The sequence below is a fragment of the Rhinatrema bivittatum genome, chromosome 1 (assembly GCF_901001135.1).
Source record: "Rhinatrema bivittatum chromosome 1, aRhiBiv1.1, whole genome shotgun sequence".
Taxonomy (NCBI): Eukaryota; Metazoa; Chordata; class Amphibia; order Gymnophiona; family Rhinatrematidae; genus Rhinatrema; species Rhinatrema bivittatum.
The window spans coordinates 693,571,305-693,589,917 of NC_042615.1; the positions used below are offsets into that span (position 1 = coordinate 693,571,305).

An 18,613-nucleotide genomic window follows, 5' to 3' on the forward strand; every position below is an offset into this window, starting at 1 on the left:
GATTAAAAAGTAGATGATGTTTTAGTGAAAGATAGCAATTCTGTCTTGAAAGCTAAACTGCAAATTAATCAAACAGCAAGCCTTTAACTCATGTGCACCTGCATTTAATTAAAGTCTTTAAACAGGAAATACATTTTCATTTGCATATTCCATCTTGGCTGCTGGAATTGCATTTGTTTGCATAAAATTATACTGCTTTTTTTTTTTTTTTTAATTTAGCAGGTTTCAAACACAGAGGTACGAGTCGGGCCCATGAGACTGATACAAGATCCTATTCAGGTAGGACATTATTTTGTATGAATGTGCCACAGAACCAAAGCCTATGTTCCAAGTTGTGCAAGAATAAATTCTTCTTTTAAACTGTCTGCCAGGTTTTTTTTTTTTTTTTAATATCTTAACTGTTTATACTGTCATCATCTGCGTCATATGAATGCATGCTGCTATCCTGCTAATAGCTAGAGCTGATGAAATAGTTCCTTCCAGTTCATGAGGTGTTACACTTTAGGCACTGAGCCAGCTGCAGCACTAGAATAAAGTCTTTGTTTTAGCATGGAGTTCAAACATAAGTGCCGAACATTTCAGTAAAAAAAAAAAAAAAAAAAAGTCCTTCATACTTTCCTAGTTTGCATGGAGATGAACCAGAGAATGTTTAGCCAGCAGAAATATTTCTTTTCCACATTTTTATGTGAGAATTATTTCTACAGGACTTTAACAGAAATGATACTTTGCCAAATTCTGTAAAACTTGACTTTAACATTTATCATGTAAGTAGTTCGCCACAAATAAACGGTTAGGGATAATCCCTTGCTACAGTTCCTCCATCTGACTGCTAACGGGAGGTTATGCCCTGTGTATATGAGACAGGGTAGGATATTGACCTGCATCATGATGTAAAAGAAGCTCACCAGTTAAAATGTTCATGACGTCTTCCCATTTCCATAATTTACATAGTAACATAAGAGGCCAGTATTTAGAAAAGTGGCAAGCAGGCAAGTTATCTGGCTAGAGTTAGCCGAATAACTAGCCATGTACATTTAGCGGGACAAGTCTTCTGCTGAATATATAACTCTTAAAATTATCTGGATAATGTTAACAGGAGAACTTTCAAACCTAACTGGCTATGTTTCAATATATCTGGTTAGGCTTAAAGTTATCTGCATATGTGCACCTGGATAACTTTAACTTTAACTGGCTATATTCAAAATACAGCCAGTTAAGTGGCAGAAAAACAAAAATGGAAAGAAAAAAAAAATCCTGGGTGGATCTGCAGGGCCTGATCTCCCATCCTGTCACCCCACTAAATCACTCAGATCTGTCTGGCATAGCACCCAAAAGCCTGCTCCCCACCAAAAGACATTTTTAAAAAGTAGCAGGCCTATCAAACAAATATATTTGGCAATTGAGCCCGCTCCTAATTCCCATCCTTCCGCCCACCTGTCACGCCCCAAAACCCCCCAGGGCCTCTGGGAGCGAGGTACACTCGTACTGTTCCCAGTGGCATCCTCCGTTGATAATACTCATGACAACAGCGCTGGTAGCGCTTATAGTACTGAATATCTTTTCTGCAGCGTGAGACAAAATGCCATGTGTTGGATATTTCCAGATTATTTGGTGTTTGATACACGTCGTGAATTTTACATACAAGCAGTTTCGTAGAGTATCTTACTAGCTGTACAAGAAACGCAATGCGTGTCAATACCATGTTTAGAGAGAATCAACATAAATGAAGTTGGGTTTTCCCACAAGTGCTAGCTGCATACCATTGTTCTGCCAGCCAAACCGATAATAAACCAAGGCTTGGTGACAGAAAAGCTTTGCACTTATCTTCTAATTATCTTCTCATTGAATGCTATTTAGTGTATGGTATGAAATAATCACCTGTAAGTAATTGGCGGTTGCATCATTCCAAGTGGCTACTTGTTTGACAGATCCACATAGCTCTCTGGAGGAGGTAAACAGGTGATAAGAACATGTTAGTATCTTGTGAGTTTAGTTTGACCAGCAGACTGTACGTGTTTCTGGTAAGCTAAGCAATTATAAGTAAGCAGTGAGCCCTGGCTGGCCGTACAGCTAGACAAGTATTACTGCAAGCTCTGATTGTGTGTGTGAGCCATCAAGTGAAGTGTTGTATACCTCAGGCAGTTGGATTTTCGGAATGAAAGTCTATTCATTTTCTTTGATAGCTGTATTCGCCAATGAACACGGTTCATTTCTAGATGAATAAGGCATGGTGATTGAACCAAAATACGATCCAAATTGTACAGGGCAGATTATTTTACTGCAGGTTGTGTAGTTTGTTTTGACCAATTAGGGTAATCCAGTTCTCCACATTTTATAAGCCATAGTCAATACTATTCAGTGACTATTATTTTGTGTGCATAGGGCTCTTCATTTTTTAGTTTAAACCAATTTTCACCCATAAATTCCTGGACTTTTCCAAAGATAGCAATCGGTTTAAACCAGTTTTCACTCTAATTTTAAGCAGATTAAAGAGCAGCTCCAGAGCTGCTGATGCAGCAGTTCAAGGCCTAAATACAGAGGTCTAATTTGCTGGAAGGTTTTGTGGAAAAGATTGAGGAATTTTTTCAGACTGAAGTGTGCAATCGTGTGGGGATCTCGCGTATTCGACAATCATTGGTTAAACTGGGACCTGAGTTCACAGATGATGCTTGTTGGCCAGATGGAAAGCTGAATTTTTTTGATTCCCTAGGTACCTTTTCTCTTTCTCTCTCGTTTGCCTGTATTCCGGAGCTGACTGTTGATGCCAGTCTCAGAGAATTATAAAATAAATTGTTGAGGAGAGCATACTTACCACCTTCTTGGTTGCATAAAGTGGGGTTCTTACAGTCAGACCTATGCTTAAAATGTCATTGTGTCCAGGGCACGTTGGGGCATTATTTTTGGTACTGCCCCATGATACAAAAGTTCTGGGAGGAAATTTGCAAGTATTTGACTTCTTTGCTGGAACAAATGGTTTATTTTGTTCCCGAGGACGTTCTATTTTATGTCTCATCTACTTTTCGGATTCAGGGGAAGGCTGGTCAGAAAGACATGTTTACTGGGAAAAAGGTCATTCTTTTCATGTGGTGTGAAGGTTCTCCACCTTTGTTTTGCTATTGGAGAAACAAAACGCTTTGGTTAGCGCAGATGGAGAATCAGCTTACCTTCCTGTTCATTTAAAAGTACGATGCAGTTCATTGCCATATGGACCCCCTGTTTGCAGCGCTTGTCTCCCAGGGCGAGGAACGAGCTTATTAATTACCCAAAATCTATCCTAGTCACTTTTGTTTCATGTTGTAAGCTTTTTGATTAACATTGTGTCTCTATTGCTTTATCATTGCAAGGAGGAGGGGGGGGGGAGCTGGGGGTGGTTGGACAACTGGAATGTGTTTATACCATTGTTTGGTACTATTTGCCTATTCACCCTTGGGGCAGGGGGATATGAGGTATTTGGAAGGAGGGGAATACATCCATATGTGCCTGTTGGTGTATATTGGCTGGCCATGCTTCAGAACCCAGGTATGTCACGCAGTGTGTTCATCTGAGATTTTCTTAATGAACAGTTTGCAAATAATGTTTTTGTCTGCACATCTGTTTTGAGAGATGCATGTAATATCCCAAAACATAGCTCAGAGTGAGAAACAGCTTGCTTTCTCTTGTGACTTTAACTCCCTCACCACAAGCCTGTACATCTGCTGTTTATCTCTCCCTTTTCCACACTTGTTTTACAATCACATGATGTAGCGTCAGCGGGAGGTCACCGAGACCTGCTCTCTGAAGACAGACTTAGTATAAGCAGTCCTATTACAGGGGCTGAGGAGAGAGAGGGATATGCTAGTCAGGGGATTGGGGGTATAGATGGAGATGCTGCTGATTGGAGGCCGGGGGATAATCTGCTTAATATTGTTTTACTGTCCGCCAAAATAACCTCAGATGTTTACCTGGAAAATGAATCATTTTTCCCCACTGATTTTCTCCTGTTTTTGTTCTTGCAATAATAAACTCTGATAAATTCTAGGAAAAAAAAAAAAAAAAAGCGAAAATGAAGGTCTCTATGTGTGCATAAAGGTAGCAAAGCTGGCTGTTTGCTTAAAATATAAATGTGCAAGTATATTGGTTTTTCCTTGGTCTTAATTATGCTTCATCTCCTATTTGACTTGTTACTTTATTTCATATTAAATCAGTATGTTTTTATTTATACATGTCTGCTGCTTTAAAAACTTTTTCTCCAAAGTCTTTTTTTGGGGGGGCTTTTTATTCAGAATGCCTGCTTTCCATACATTTAATGTGTTAGCATAATTTCATTGGCAGAGCTTTCTAAGGGCCGTTATTCTAAGAGTCCTCAATTCATACTGGGCGAGAGCTGCTAAAAAGGAGGCAAATCCAAATGCTGACAAAAGTCCTCACCAAGGTGAAATTAAAATCAGAAAGAAAATGAAAATTTTAAATTGTATTTGCTCTCATGACTGAGTTACTAAAAAAAACCCCTGTTTGTAGTGCTGTTTTAATAACGGGTAAGTGATGAATAGATAGAAAATGTCATTCTTCGTGGAATTAGGCTACGAATGGTTTTACTTTGGTTCACTAAAGGGTACTTTTTAAAGCCTCCTTTGGCGGCTAGAAGATCAAAGGTTTTAAAAGTGGGTGGCTAAATTTAGCTGCTCAGATTCAGAGTGGAATCTGTGGAAGATCAGGGAAATAAGTTAAGCCTGTTATCCCAGGAAAATTGCTCTGTTCTCTCTGGCTAAAAGTGTGAATGTGGGTTTTCATAGTATATGTACTTTTAGTTGGGTTAAAAAGAGGCATTCGCAAGGTGTGCTTAGGTCAGTGAAAGAACAGTGCACGTATTTGTCATTTTCTTTTTTTTTTTTTCCTCATTCAGCAATGTCCTCCTACTCCTATGAGGCTACCAGGTCTGTTGGGTGCCATGAGCCTTCCTTCTAAACTACCTGTTTTTTCTTTTTCCTGTTTTATATTTAGTCCACTTATTGCAGGGATAGCGCCCTTGGCCAGGGCTCGATCCTCGACTCCTTCCACAGCCCTGCAGTTGCAGGCCCTATTCCGGCCACTAAGTGTCACCATTGTGCCCTTCTCTTTCCCCCTCAAGGGCTGTGAGTGCTATCTCTGCAGCATCCCCAGCCCCAGCGGACCTGAGCTGGCAATCAGACCCACTTCTCTCTGTATGGCAGTGCACAACACCCACCTCTTGATAATCAGGTTGACCTGCTGAGCCCTCGGGCCAGCTTAATACTTGGCATTTTTTCAAAAGGGTGTTTGCTATTTTATTAAAACTTTTTATTTATTCATTCGAGACACTGTCATAAAAAAAACCTAAATAGAACGGTACATTTTTCATTCATTTTTCCCTGCAACCCCATTCCATCTTCTTCCCATTTACATAATATAGAACATTAAGCAATATTCCTTTCCTCAGTAAATATACACATAATATTTTAAATCCCTCTGCTATCTAATAAACAGCAGCTGCAAAGTACCTGGGTGCTCTTAGCACATGTAAATTATGCTGGTTAATTGTTGTGAGTGAAGGGCGGCTGGAGAGGAGGTGTTGTAGACACCACCTCCTGGAGTGGCACAGGGCTGGAATGGAGTGTGGATGGTCCATTGAGGCTAGAGCGCAGGAACAAGGTGCTGGCTGGGATGGAGCATTGGAACGCTGGAGCTGAGTGCTGGTAAGGATGGAACTGGAACACTGGAACAGACTGGATCTGAGTGCTGGTGAGAGTGGAGTGAATGCAGGTATACATGGAACTGGAACTCTGGAACAGACAGGGTCTGAGTGTAAGCAAGCCTAGAACTGGAGACAGGGACCAGGGCAAGACAGACTTGGACAAGACAGAACAGACCAGGACAAGGACTACACAGAACATGGAACATAGATGACCAAAGGTAGCATAAGCAAGGGAGACCCCGAGGGGCAAGGCAGAGAGAGGCCTAGAAGTAGGGAGAGACCTGGGGGTCTCAGAGCTAGGTCAGGGGGTGGGAAACAGAGAGGCCAAGGGCAGACCACCAGGCAAGGAAGGGCCAGAAGGTCCGCAGGCCACAGAGCAAGGCTTTGGAACAGAAGGGCAGAATGCCACAAGGAAAGATCAAGGCGAGCTGGGAACAGGAGGCCCAGAGGCCAAGAGTCTGGGAAAAGCAAGGCTGGAGTCAGAGGGCCCAGAGGCCATGAGACAAAGCTAGGAATAGCTTGAAAAAGCCACAGGGCAGAGGGGGCTAGTGCAAGGAGCCAAGAAGGACTTGATGCCAAACATTGAGGCATGTGAGCGACAGTTAAGTAGGGCTGAAGTCTGGGTGTGGTACAGTCAGGAGAGAAGGGTTTGGTCAGCCAGGGGAATGAATTCATGGAGGTCCCCTGCTGGCATGAAGACCGAAGCACAGGCTGAGGACAGGAGCCAGAGAATGCGGGAGAACAGTTCAGAGCCGGGCTCATTGAGGTATTCTGGTGGAGAGGAGGCTGTGCAGCGGCCAGTTCGCAACATTAATTTTCAAAGAGAAACTACCTGGGTAGTTGAATATTAGCTACAAAGGTTGTGCAGCAAAAGTAACCATGCACTTTGCAACTTTGCAGGCTGTGTAAAACTGGAAAAGAAGCTATGGTGACTATTGATTCAGGTGATTGAGCGCCCAAGCAGAGTAATGGGAATGGTTGTACTTGTCTTCTAGGTCAGAGGATAGATAGAGGATGAGTGTTAGCAACCAGGACAACAGGGCGTGGGTGGGGTGGCTTTGGGGGCCATTATCGCTTCCAAACACACAACAGGAATTTCTACAGGCTATAAAGACACCTGAAACATCACTGAATTGTTCATTGTTTCCTGAAATTATCCGATAGAACTCTGTCTCCAGGATTCTAAGTAGACATATCATAAAGAGGTCTCTTCCTTAATATATGGTTAATGTGGCATGAAACAGTAAGGGGTAGATTTTAAAAAGCCTATGCACGTAAATCCATTGGATTTACGTGCACCGGGCGACGCACCGGCGACGAACGTATGTCCCAGGGCTTTGAAAAAGGGGCGGGGCAGGGTGGGGTCAGAGGCTTCTGGCACAGCGTCCATTTGCTGCTGTGCCGGGGGATCACGTGCCGGCAGGTTGCCAGCGCACGCAACCTGCGCGCCTGCCCAGAGGCAGGCGCAACAAGTAAAACAAAGGTCGGGGGGGGGGGGGGGAGGGTCTAGGTGAGGGCTAGGGGGCGGGAGGGTTAGGGGAAGAGGAAGGGAGGTTAGGTTAGGGGGTTGGGAAGTTTCCTCCAAGGCTGTTCCGAAATTGGAGCGGCCTGGGAGGGAACGGGGACAGGCCGCGGGCATCTGCACGCGCAAGTTGCACAATTGTTCACCACCTTGCACGCGCCAACCCCCGATTTTATAACATGCGCGTATCTGCGTGCGCATGTTATAAAATCGGGCGTCCATGTGCATGTGCGCGCACAACCTTTTAAAATCTACCGCTAAATGTGGCTACCCCATCATTAGCAGCAGTGGTTACTAGCTCACAGAAATGCAGTCAATAGCCTTTGTCATATTGGGGAAGCAAGCTATGCCATAGAAGCTTATTTGAACTTCCCCTTTCCTGCCCAGTACAGGGATACTGGATATAGGCAGGCTTGCAGAAAGCACGTCATCAGAAAAGAGTTGACACATCTAGAAAGAGATAACTTATGGATGCTAGGCATGTCTCTTGCCAAACTCTGGAAGGATCCAGGAGCCAGATACTGCTTAACAGTCTCACTTTCACATCCACAGACAAGCTGTTGTGGTGGGCTGTTTGGAACTTCAGGAATTCACTCATCTTTTCACTGAGCTGGAATTTGGCCTGAATCTATTCAGGTACTCTGTCAGATCCTGTGAATTAGCCTGGAGTCAAAAGATTCTGCTAAGGTTTTCTCTTGTAATATGCAAAACAGATGAGATGCAATTTTGGAACCACTAAGTTGGTTCAGAAGCAGGTCTATTTTTGCTTTACTATGTGGAAAAGAAAACTCAGCTGTCTTTCGTTGTATTTTATAAGGGATGCTGCTGATTGTAAGAAATGAATACATGATATAACTGCTAAAATCCACCCCTTTCTGCGAATGCTCATCCACTGTTTTCATCTCCCTGTTACGTGTGCCATCTGTGGCAGACCCGCGGCGCAGCCCCCTCACCTTCTTACGCAGGCTCCAGCTCCTGTTTCCTCCTCGCTAGTGGCGGTGGATCGGCTCCAACCTTGGGCCGCCCCCGGTGCCTCCGGCTCTGCCATGGTCCCCAGTATTGCAGCTCAAGATGCCATTGCTCGTCGGGCCTCTCTGTGTGGTCCGCGGAGAGATGCCACTACCCGCGCCGCGCCCCTCCCTTGGCGCACGCTCATCTTTGATCCTTATGTAGGGCCCGTGGCGGGAACCTGGCCGCGACCCTGGATGATGATGTTATACTCTTCAGTGTATTTAAGCTCAGGCCTTGCTCCTTAGTGTTGCCTTTGCAACAGGTCTCCTCTCTACTCAAGTACTCGTTGCTGATAGAGAATCCTCTCTACTTTTCGTTCCTGACGTTCGTTGTTCCCGGTTCCTGCCCTGTCTATGTATTGGACTGACTCTATGGATATTGACTTTGCTTTGCTCGACTACGCTTCAGCCTATCTCCAGACCAGATCTCCGCTACGCCTGACTACGCTACTGCCTATCTCCAGACCCAGATCTCCGCTACGCCTGACTACACTACTGCCTATCTCCAGACCCAGATCTCTGCTATGCATGACTATGCTACTGCCTGTCTCCAGACCCAGATCTCTGCTATGCATGACTATGCTACTGCCTGTCTCCAGACCCAGACCTCTGCTACGCATGACTATGCTACTGCCTATCTCCAGACCCAGACCTCCGCTACGCCTGACTATGCTGTTTGACTTCTCCGTGATCAGACCATTGCCTTGATTGACTACGCTATTGACTTCTTCGTGATCAGAATTCAGCATTGCTTGCCACAACCTCCGATTTGCCGCTGGCCCTAATCCAAGCCTGTCATTGACGCCTCTTCTAGCCTATTCCCTGGATGTGGACTTATTAGGCTTCGGCCTACCTTTGCTTGAGCGCCCCCAGCTAATCTCCGTTCCATTGGTGCCCGAGTTCCAGTACCGTACCCAGTCCAGGATAGGACTACGCCACCTATCGTCTGCTGTCTCTGGGCTGAACCAACCTCTCTTATTAACCAACCTCGAAGCCCACCTAAGTCCTGCCGGCCCCGGCACCCAAAGGCTCAACCCGCGGGGAATGAGGGTTGGTAGAGGTGAAGCTCCAGCGGCCTCTACCTTCAGCCCACTCCACCTGCCGACGATGGGGACCCACAGGTCCTCACCTACGGGTTGCATCAATCCCACTTCAGCCCAAGGGACAACCTCCGACGCAACACTCCCCCTTACACATCATTGAAGGTGACATCTACTGCTAGCAAAGGAAAACCTCCGGACCAGAAGGGAGGAAGAGTACCTGTGGTTCCTGCACAAACAAGCAATGAGATTTTCAATGTTTTCCCCTTTTTCTCACTTTGTGCTGGGCAGGGGCATAAGGAAGAGCATTGCTGTTATGGTATGGAAGAGAACAAAGAACCCTTTATAGGAAGCATGGAAGTAAAAGGGGAATAGACCCCACAGGCCTGTTTCTATTGTGTAGTGAAAGAGCACATTGCCAAAGACTATCTCTGGCTTGAAGTTAAAGGGAGCACAGTTTTAAGGAAGAATGGGGGCACAATCTAGCAAAGCTTCATAGTTATAACTTCATAGGTATCTCTTGTGTGGGGCTTAAGAACTTTGTTATCCCAGTTGAGCTGGATGAGATTCCTACCCAAGCTCTGGTAGATTTGGGATGCAGAAAGACTCTTTTATCTGGAAGGAGCTGGTCCAGAGTGGGTATATCAATTATAGTAAGAAGGCGACACCGATCTGCATACATGATGACCAGCAACGGTACCCAACTAGTCAGGTCTTATTGACAACCTCGGCAGGGCAAGCCTGTGTAGAAATGGGTATACTTCCCGAGCTTCCATACTCTGTTGTTCTGAGACAAGCTTATTTACAGTTTGAAACTCTATGGGGGACAGCTCATGGCCAGCTGGGCCAGCCCAGGTTGCATAGAAACATCTCCTCTGGAAGCCTCTATCTGGATCATGGAGTCCACATCCAAGAAGAAAATCCAAGAGGTCTCAGTTTCTAAAGACTGCCAGGAACTTTACTGTTTTAACTTTGTGTGGTGACATGTATCAGAAGGATCCAGGGGTATTCCACAAACCCTTAGCTGATTCCCATAAAAGGGTGGAGGAGGGTAACCCTAGAATACTTGAGCAAGCTTCACTTGAAAATAGTTCCTTTGAGTTGTGCCTGAGGCGTATGTAGACAGGGAAGGAGAAGGTATTTTCTGGCCTAGAGGACCCCGTTCCAATCCTATCCTTCGTAATGAAGAGAAATGATAAGCTCCAGGTTAGGGTAGAAAAAGAATATAGTAGCAGATGCTCAACCTGACATGGTCAAGCTGAGTGGGAGGATATGTTTGACCCTCTGTAAAAGCCCGGGACCAGGCATTTAGCCTGCTCCACCTTAAGATATAGACAGGAAGGGAGTTCCGCTCTGAGGACTTTCTTTTTAAAAGGGGATAAGATGCTAGGTCCAGGGAGAACAAAGGGCCCCTGGGAAGGCAAGGAAGCCTAGAGAAGGCTAATATAGCTGAACTGTGAGTTATATTGCTATATTTATTTTGTGAACTGCAGAGGTAAACAGAGCTGCTTCTGTTTTGTTTTCTTGTCATTAAAAAAAAGAAATTTATGAGAGAACAATCAGAGTTTTGGCTGAGTCTATTCTCTGGCCAGCCCAAGACCGTTTGAAGTATCATAAACCTATTATATTTTTCAGACCTCTAACTGGAAAGGATAAGCAACTTCCCTCCTCATTCACAAGAGTTGAGAAGCATGGAATGGGGGAAACTGAAAACAATAAGCCTTATATGACAGTTTGCTGATTTTAGACAGAAGAAAATTATTTTATCATTATCATTACATTTGCAGCATTTGTAAAATTAAGCTAGCTGAGTTCTTAAAAGTCTTCTGATTTATAATGATTCTAATTTATAAAGTTGGTATAGACCTTTGCTTGGGTCACTTTCTTTCAGTATTTTTTAAAAATCTGTAGCGTGTATGCAGCTGAAGCGCTGCAGGGCTTTTTTGGCTTTCTTTTGGATCACTATAAAAAATTACTGGAACATGGGGTGTTTGGCCCCATTAAGTTCATTCTTCAATGTCATTTTTCATACAAAATAATGATTCTATGGGAAACATTTGAGAAACAAAGTTTATTCAGTAAGATTTTTTTAAATCTCAAGTTCAACAAAAAGCAAAGGTACTTGTTTGTGTGCAACTCTGTGACCATTAGCACGGTTCCTGACCTTAAAGCTTGGCAATTTAAGAAAAAGCAAAAAGAGTAGACAGAAACGGGTTTTATTAGTGGCACCCTTAAATGAGGTTAAGGAGCTTGTTTCCTGGGTGCTCCAAGAATTAAATTGCCAAAGTAATCTTGCCCCAAAGCAATGTTCCCACAGTAATTCATGTTTTTCATTTTGGCTCAACCATTTCCTCCTGCTCCTTTGGGTTTCCATCTCAACTGGAAATGGCCTCTTTTGGGCTATGAGCCCATCATTCTTCATTCGCAACTACCTGGAGGTTCCCCCCTTCTTTTATTTCCCTCCTCAACTCAACAAGGGTCCTTGGCGATGTAATGCTAGCTCTGGATGGTTGACAGAATACGAAACGGTCCTTAAAATGGAAAATTGTTTTCTCATGGTATAGTAAAATGCTATCCGAGGATAAAATCCATTGTTGACGTTAGATATAAAATTAGATTCTTCCCAAGTTGTTGTAAAAATAATAATTACCTTTTTACACTCTTCAGTAAAGATTGCAGTAAGTACAAGAAGAAAGAAACACTGAATTCTTTTTGATGGCAACTTTATAATTAGTGCGATTTTCTGAAAATTTGACTAAGTGCCCCAATGGCAGAGTAACATTAATCATTGTAGTTATTGTTCTGTATTCAATAATTCAGTTTGCACGTGATAAGACTTAAGGTAATATTACTTTGAATACCTTTAGTCCAAGTATGTTGAATTGCATATGGTAACACCATGGCTACAGAAAATAACACAGAAAAAAACAATGTTGACCTTTTTCATTGACATATAAATATTACCTGATATTTCATTGTCGGTGCTATTCTGACAGTTGATTTACACAATCCTTTGCAAACCTTAGTCTTGGAGTTCCCTTCTTTAAGATTCATATGTTTCAAACTAATGACAACTGTGTGTTATAGAACCATACACAAATAGAAATGTCTATGGTAGATGTGGCCTGTAGATAAAAGGAAATAAATATATAGGGCCAGATTTTCGAATCTACGCCCGATTTTATAACATGTGTGCGCAGCCGTGCACATGTTATAAAATCCGGGGTCGGCACGCGCAAGGGGGTGCACACTTGTGCACCTTGCACGCGCTGAGCCCTAGGGGAACCCCTATGGCTTTCCCCATTCCCTACGAGGCCCTCCGAGGCTGCTCCGAAATCGGCTGCCGAAATCGGAACGAGCTTTCCTTTTGCCCCCCCCTCACCTTCCTCTCCCTTCCCCTATCTAACCCGCCCCCCAGCCCTACCAAGGAGCAGGGAAGTGTAGAGTCTAAATCTCTGGTATGGTAAGGTAGACTCTACCCCGAGGAGCGGGAAGCGTAGAGAAGGGATCTCCAATAGGTAGCTCTTGAGGCAACCCCGAGGAGCGGGGGAGCCAGCAAGCAAGACCTCCGGTGAGGGCACAGGGACTACCCCGAGGAGCGGGGAAGCCTGGAGACCAAGTCTCCCACAGGAAGCGCAAGCAGGCCCCCGAGGAGCGGGTACCCAAGCCAGAGTCCAGAGATCCAAGGCAGGAACCACAGGTCCAAGGAGACAGGAGCAAGCACCAGTAGGAGAAGGAACTGGTTGCCAAGTCAGATAGAGTAGGTCATGGGAGGTGCTTATGAATCCCCAGCTTGTGATGTCATCAGTCGGGGACGCCCCTGAGGTTCCCGCCATACTGCCTTTAAAGTGAGACCCTGTGGCGCGCGCGCCTAGGAAGGCCCACAGTTGACATGGAGGTTGACGGCGTCCCAGCCGCCACAAGGAGTCTCGAGAGCCAGGAGGTACGCGGCGGTAGCAGCTAGCCAGAGCTGCGAGTTCACCTGGAGAGGTCAGTAGGGCAAGACATGAATGAGTTGGGTTGGCTGCCGGCGGCTGCGGCCGACAGTCATAGCATTTCATGGTCAAAACGTCCAAATTTTTCCAGACTTCGCCATGTCACTGAAGAATGAAGATGTAACTTCCTCATCCTAAGGCCCCGAGTTATCTCATTAGGTTTTTCTTTTGTACTAAAGTATCCTTGTAAATGCATTATTCGTTCTCTGAATGAATGTTTTGTTTTCTTTTACCTGGAGCAGCTTAAATCCTTTAACTCCAGAAGTATAGTGTCTTTTTATCCTGGAGTAACCAGGTCCACTTAGATCCAAGAAATTGTGCAGTCTTTCTATTCACGTTAAGCATATTTCCTTGGTAATTCCTATGTTTCTCCCAAATTCTGCCTCCTTTTTTCATTTGTTTTTCTTTTATGGAAATGACATAACTATTAATAGGATGGATAGCTTTGTAAATTGCCTTATTTACTTTTCTGGGATGAGTCATTTGATTTTCTGAAGTAAGGTATTGTCTTGCTTATATTGATGAAACTAATAAATAAAAAATTAAAAAAAAAATTGAGGAAAGGTAGGTTCGATTTAGAGGGTGGGGAGGTGAGGGGAAGGAAGGTTAGGCAGGAGGTTAGGAAGTTCCCTCCCAGTCTGCTTCTTAATTGGAGCAGACTGGGAGGGAACGGGAGAAGGCCTGATTGCGTCACCTACTTCTTTCTACGTATCCCCTATAGCCTATTTTGCAAAAATTCACCCACCCTTGGGTGCGCCACCTGCACATGCGCACGCGTGTTATTAAATTAGCGCATCCATTGGGTGCATGCCAAGAACCGCATGCACATGGACATGTGCGCGCATCTTTTAAAATCTACTGCTTTGCTTAAAGCTTTCTGTGAGAGGATAGGAACTCAGTTTGGAGTTTGTTTTTTTAAGCTGAATTGTGTAGATGTAAGTTTGCTCTGCTGCCTGTCTAAGTAAACACTGATTTCCTGGTAGATCTTCACTCCAGGCACCCTGTTTTTTGTTAGAGAGACTGATCCCTGACTGAGGATGGGAACTTCTAATAGGCAGACTTATTTAGGAGAATGAGTCCCTACTGTTACTTTTAATATTCTGATATATTTGGGGTAATCCCAGTGGGCGGTTGGCATGTCAAAATGTTGGTACCGCTACATTTCATTGCCTCCCCCCACCACTTTCTCTCCATTACTCTGTGTCAACATTTTTCTCCATTATCTTTTTGCATGTTCCTTGTTTTGTTTACTCATTCATTCTTTTCAAGCACTTCTTATCTTTTTGTCATTTCTATGACTTCTTTTGATTTCTTGCTTGCCTCTGTTTATCTCTATTCTTGCCTCTATCTGTGTTTATCTCTATTCCTGTCTCCCCTACTTGTCTCTACAACTTTTGTCTCCTTAGTCCAGCTTACCTCACTCCTCTCTTCACTGTACCTCAGACGAGTCTATCCCTGTTTCCCTGTTCCAGCTGAAACTGGCCCTCCATGTTTTTCGCTTTCTTCCTGTCAATTCCCATCTTTATCTATTATTCCCCATTCCAGTCCAGTTTAACCCTCCATTTTTATCCTGTTTCACCAGCTGGACTCATTTCTTCTTCGTTTCCTTCTCTCTGGCTTGCCTCATCCTAGTTCTTTCCACGTATCCAGTACAGCCTATTTCTGCATCTTTAACTACCTAGATAACTTGAGAGTTAATTGGCTAAATGATGACTTTTGAATATTTTGGGCACCCTTTAAGAACATAAGAACATAAGAAAATGCCATACTGGGTCAGACCAAGGGTCCATCAAGCCCGGCATCCTGTTTCCAACAGTGGCCAATCCAGGCCATAAGAACCTGGCAAGTACCCAAAAACTAAGTCTATTCCATGTTACCATTGCTAATGACAGTGGCTGTTCTCTAAGGGCCTGATTTTAAAAAGCATTTACTCGAGTAAAAACCAGGTTTACTGGGGTAAATTCACTTTACTTGAGTAAGTGGGTTTTTGAAAATTGCTACAATATATGCCATCGACTTGTCTATAGGATTTACTCACATAAGTGCACTTTACTTGAGTAAATGGCTTTTGAAAATTGCTACAATAGTAGCTACATTTACGCATGTAACTCTTTTTGAAAATTACCCCCTTAGTGAACTTAATAGCAGGTAATGGACTTCTCCTCCAAGAACTTATCCAATCCTTTTTTAAACACAGCTATACTAACTGCACTAACCACATCCTCTGGCAACAAATTCCAGAGTTTAATTGTGCGTTGAGTGAAAAAGAACTTTCTCCGATTAGTTTTAAATGTGCCCCATGCTAACTTCATGGAGTGCCCCCTAGTCTTTCTACTATCCAAAAGAGTAAATAACCGATTCACATCTACCCGTTCTAGACCTCTCATAATTTTTTTTTTTTAATTTAAATTTTTACATTTTCTATAATTCCAGACAAAAGAAAGTTATACAGGCATAGTAATCACTTTTTCCACAATACTAATTACATCAAATTGTCAGCAAGAAAACAAAAATAGGAAATAGTGATTTAAATATTATTATCTTCAAAAATCTTACTGCCTGATTCAAGTACTTATATACTAGTTTAGGGAGATCCAATTCACTTAGAGCAATAATACCAAAAATTGTACTAATAGAATACAGAGGTTAAGGCAGTTAACTAATTTAAACGCTGAACTCTATCTTATCCTGTTTCCAAAGTCCACTGATGATTTTGCAGGAAATTCTCCAATTGTTCAGGATCATAGAATACATATCTATTCCCTTCCACTCTCATGACGCATTTACATGGAAATCTCAGAATTATCTGAGCTCCATGTGCTCTAACCTGTGGTATCAATAAAATAAATTGCTTTCTTTTCCTCTGAGTGTCCTTTGCCACATCAGGGTAAATCCAGATTTTTTGATTTAAATATTGAACAGATCGATTTTGTAGAAACTTTTTCATTATTATATCTCTGTCCCTTGATGTCAAGAATTTAACTAACATTGTGCCTCTTCCTTCGACCTGATGTTGCTATGAGGTTTCCAAAAACTCAGTAATATTCAATATATTTTCTCCATCTGCCTCCCGATTTTCCCGATCTTCTTTTAACGATGTCAGGCAGTAGATAGATTTAGTTGTACATCAAACTTTTTGCACAGTGCCCTCCAGTAACGGGCGGTAAATTGAGGTCCCCTGTCTGACACTATATCTTGCGTAAGCCTGTGGATCCGGAATATATGTTGAATGAACAGCTGGGCCAACTCTGGGGCTGAAGGTAATTTGGGGAGTGGAACAAAATGGGGCATTTTAGATAACCGATCCACGGTTACCCAGATGACCGTGTTCCCTTCTGACGTTGGTAGGTCTACCACGAAATCAGTGGCGATATGCGTCCAGGGTTCTACCGGTATCGGTAAGGGATGTAACCATCCTCAAGGCTTCCCGACTCTTGGTTTCTGTTTGGCACACGTAACACATGAGGAAATGTAGAGACGCACATCCTGCCTTATAGTGGGCCACCAGTAAAAGCGATTGAGTAAATCCAAGGTTCTTTCGCAACCAGCATGGCCACCAGTCAAAGACTCATGAGCCCATTTTAGAGTACTTACTCTAGAGCGTCGTGGGACTATGGTTCTTCCTATAGTAGTGACCCGAGTACTGGAGAGGTTTATCTTTGCTGGGTCCAGAATATACTGGGGGAGACCAGTCTCCTTCTCTAATTCTGCCATACGAGACAAGGCATCTGCTCTGACATTCTTTGATGCTGGGCGGTAGCGAAGCTCGAAATTACTCAAAACTTGGTTATTTATGAAAGCCTTTCCAGACTACAACTGAACCGTAATTCACCTTAAACGACTCTTATTTTCTTAACATGATAATCAACAACTTTACCAATTCCATAACCCTGCAATTACCACTTATTGGCAAGTTTGTTCTCTTTGTTAAATTACTATCGCCTTTCCACTACTCCAAGTAATGTTATTTCCCTGTTTATTGTAACTACTATTTTTTCGTTCAGCACCTGTTTATGTTCTTATTATATTTCCCTTTGTCACACCTTGTTACACTGTAAACCGGCATGATGCGATTCCCATCGCGAATGCCGGTATAGAAAAACTCTAAATAAACAAATAAATAAATAAATAAAAGAGGTAATTCTTCACTAGGAATCTTCAATATATCTTTCATGTAACTTTTGAATTGCTCCATCGGTGAAATCAATTGGCATTTTGGAAAATTTCTTTTTTGTAATTTAAAGATTTATTAACAGTGGCAGGTACACAAACCAGTAAACAAAATATCAAGGATACAGGCCATACTAGTATCAGGAGACAGAACACAACAAAATAGATCGGATTGCACCCTTAACATTAGTGTCAGAATATAGCAATATGTACTGTACAAGTCCCACTGTGTTTTCCTCCCCTAATCCCCCCCCCTCCCCCCGTCTCCATAGGTATATCAAAATAAGAAGTTGGTGTATTAGAAGAAAACCTCAAGCAACCACCCAATCAAGAAAATACTCTGCATAAACAACCACCAAATGTATCAGAAAGAAACAAGAGATTGAGTGGCTTTCCATCGTGTATATGACTGCCAGGTTTTGTCAAATTTATGCTTGGTTTTATGTCTAAGAGCCGTGATTTTAGTCAATAAATATATTTTTTCTACTTGTTGTTGTATCTCTGCTTTTGTTGGTGCCCGGGGATCCTTCCATGCCCTGGCTATCGCCATGCGTGTGGCCAGTATGACATAGTGGGCTAACCGATTGTGTTCATCAGGTAGACCCCCAATCCTAAGCCCGAGTAACGCCTGAGCTGGGCCTAACACAGGGAAGCCCGGCAACAGCTCCCCCAACCAATGGCGAATAGCCATCCATAAGGTCTGTAGAACGGAACAATCCCACCATATATGCATAAAAGAGCCCACAGACCCACAGCGCCTCCAACAGTACTCAGAAACCTGAGGCATAAATTTGTGCAACCGTTGAGGATACATGTACCATCGATACATAAGCTTATAAGCATTTTCGATCAGGGAAGTAGCTATATAACCTTTCCCGCGGCCTTGGAATATCGTTTTCCACTGTGGAATAGAGAGATCCATCCCCAAGTCCCATTCCCATGCCAGTTGAAAGCTCGATTTAGTCCCATCCTCCCTTGCCAGTAGTTGATAGATTCCCGATAGCAGCTGACTAGAGGGGTCAGCTTTCTTACATAATTTTTCAAAAGAAGATGGACCAAGTGCCAAATGTGACCCTATCTGCATAGTTCTCGCAAAGTGAGCGAGTTGCATATAGGGAAAATAAGCTGAAGCAGGTAGGTTATATTGATGCTGTAGATCGGGAAAGGATTTAATCCCAGTCGAGCCC

At 43.4% G+C, this 18,613-nt stretch overlaps 1 protein-coding gene across 2 annotated transcripts in view; it reads left to right on the forward strand.

Annotated features, from left to right (window-relative positions):
• The window catches only part of PDE8B (phosphodiesterase 8B), a 382,442-nt gene that overhangs the window by 114,376 nt on the left and 249,453 nt on the right, over positions 1-18,613 (forward strand). For both annotated transcript variants that reach the window (XM_029575379.1, XM_029575388.1), the window contains exon 2: positions 220-279. In XM_029575379.1, the coding sequence (XP_029431239.1) occupies positions 220-279 (60 nt within the window). The remainder of the gene's footprint in view (positions 1-219; positions 280-18,613) is intronic.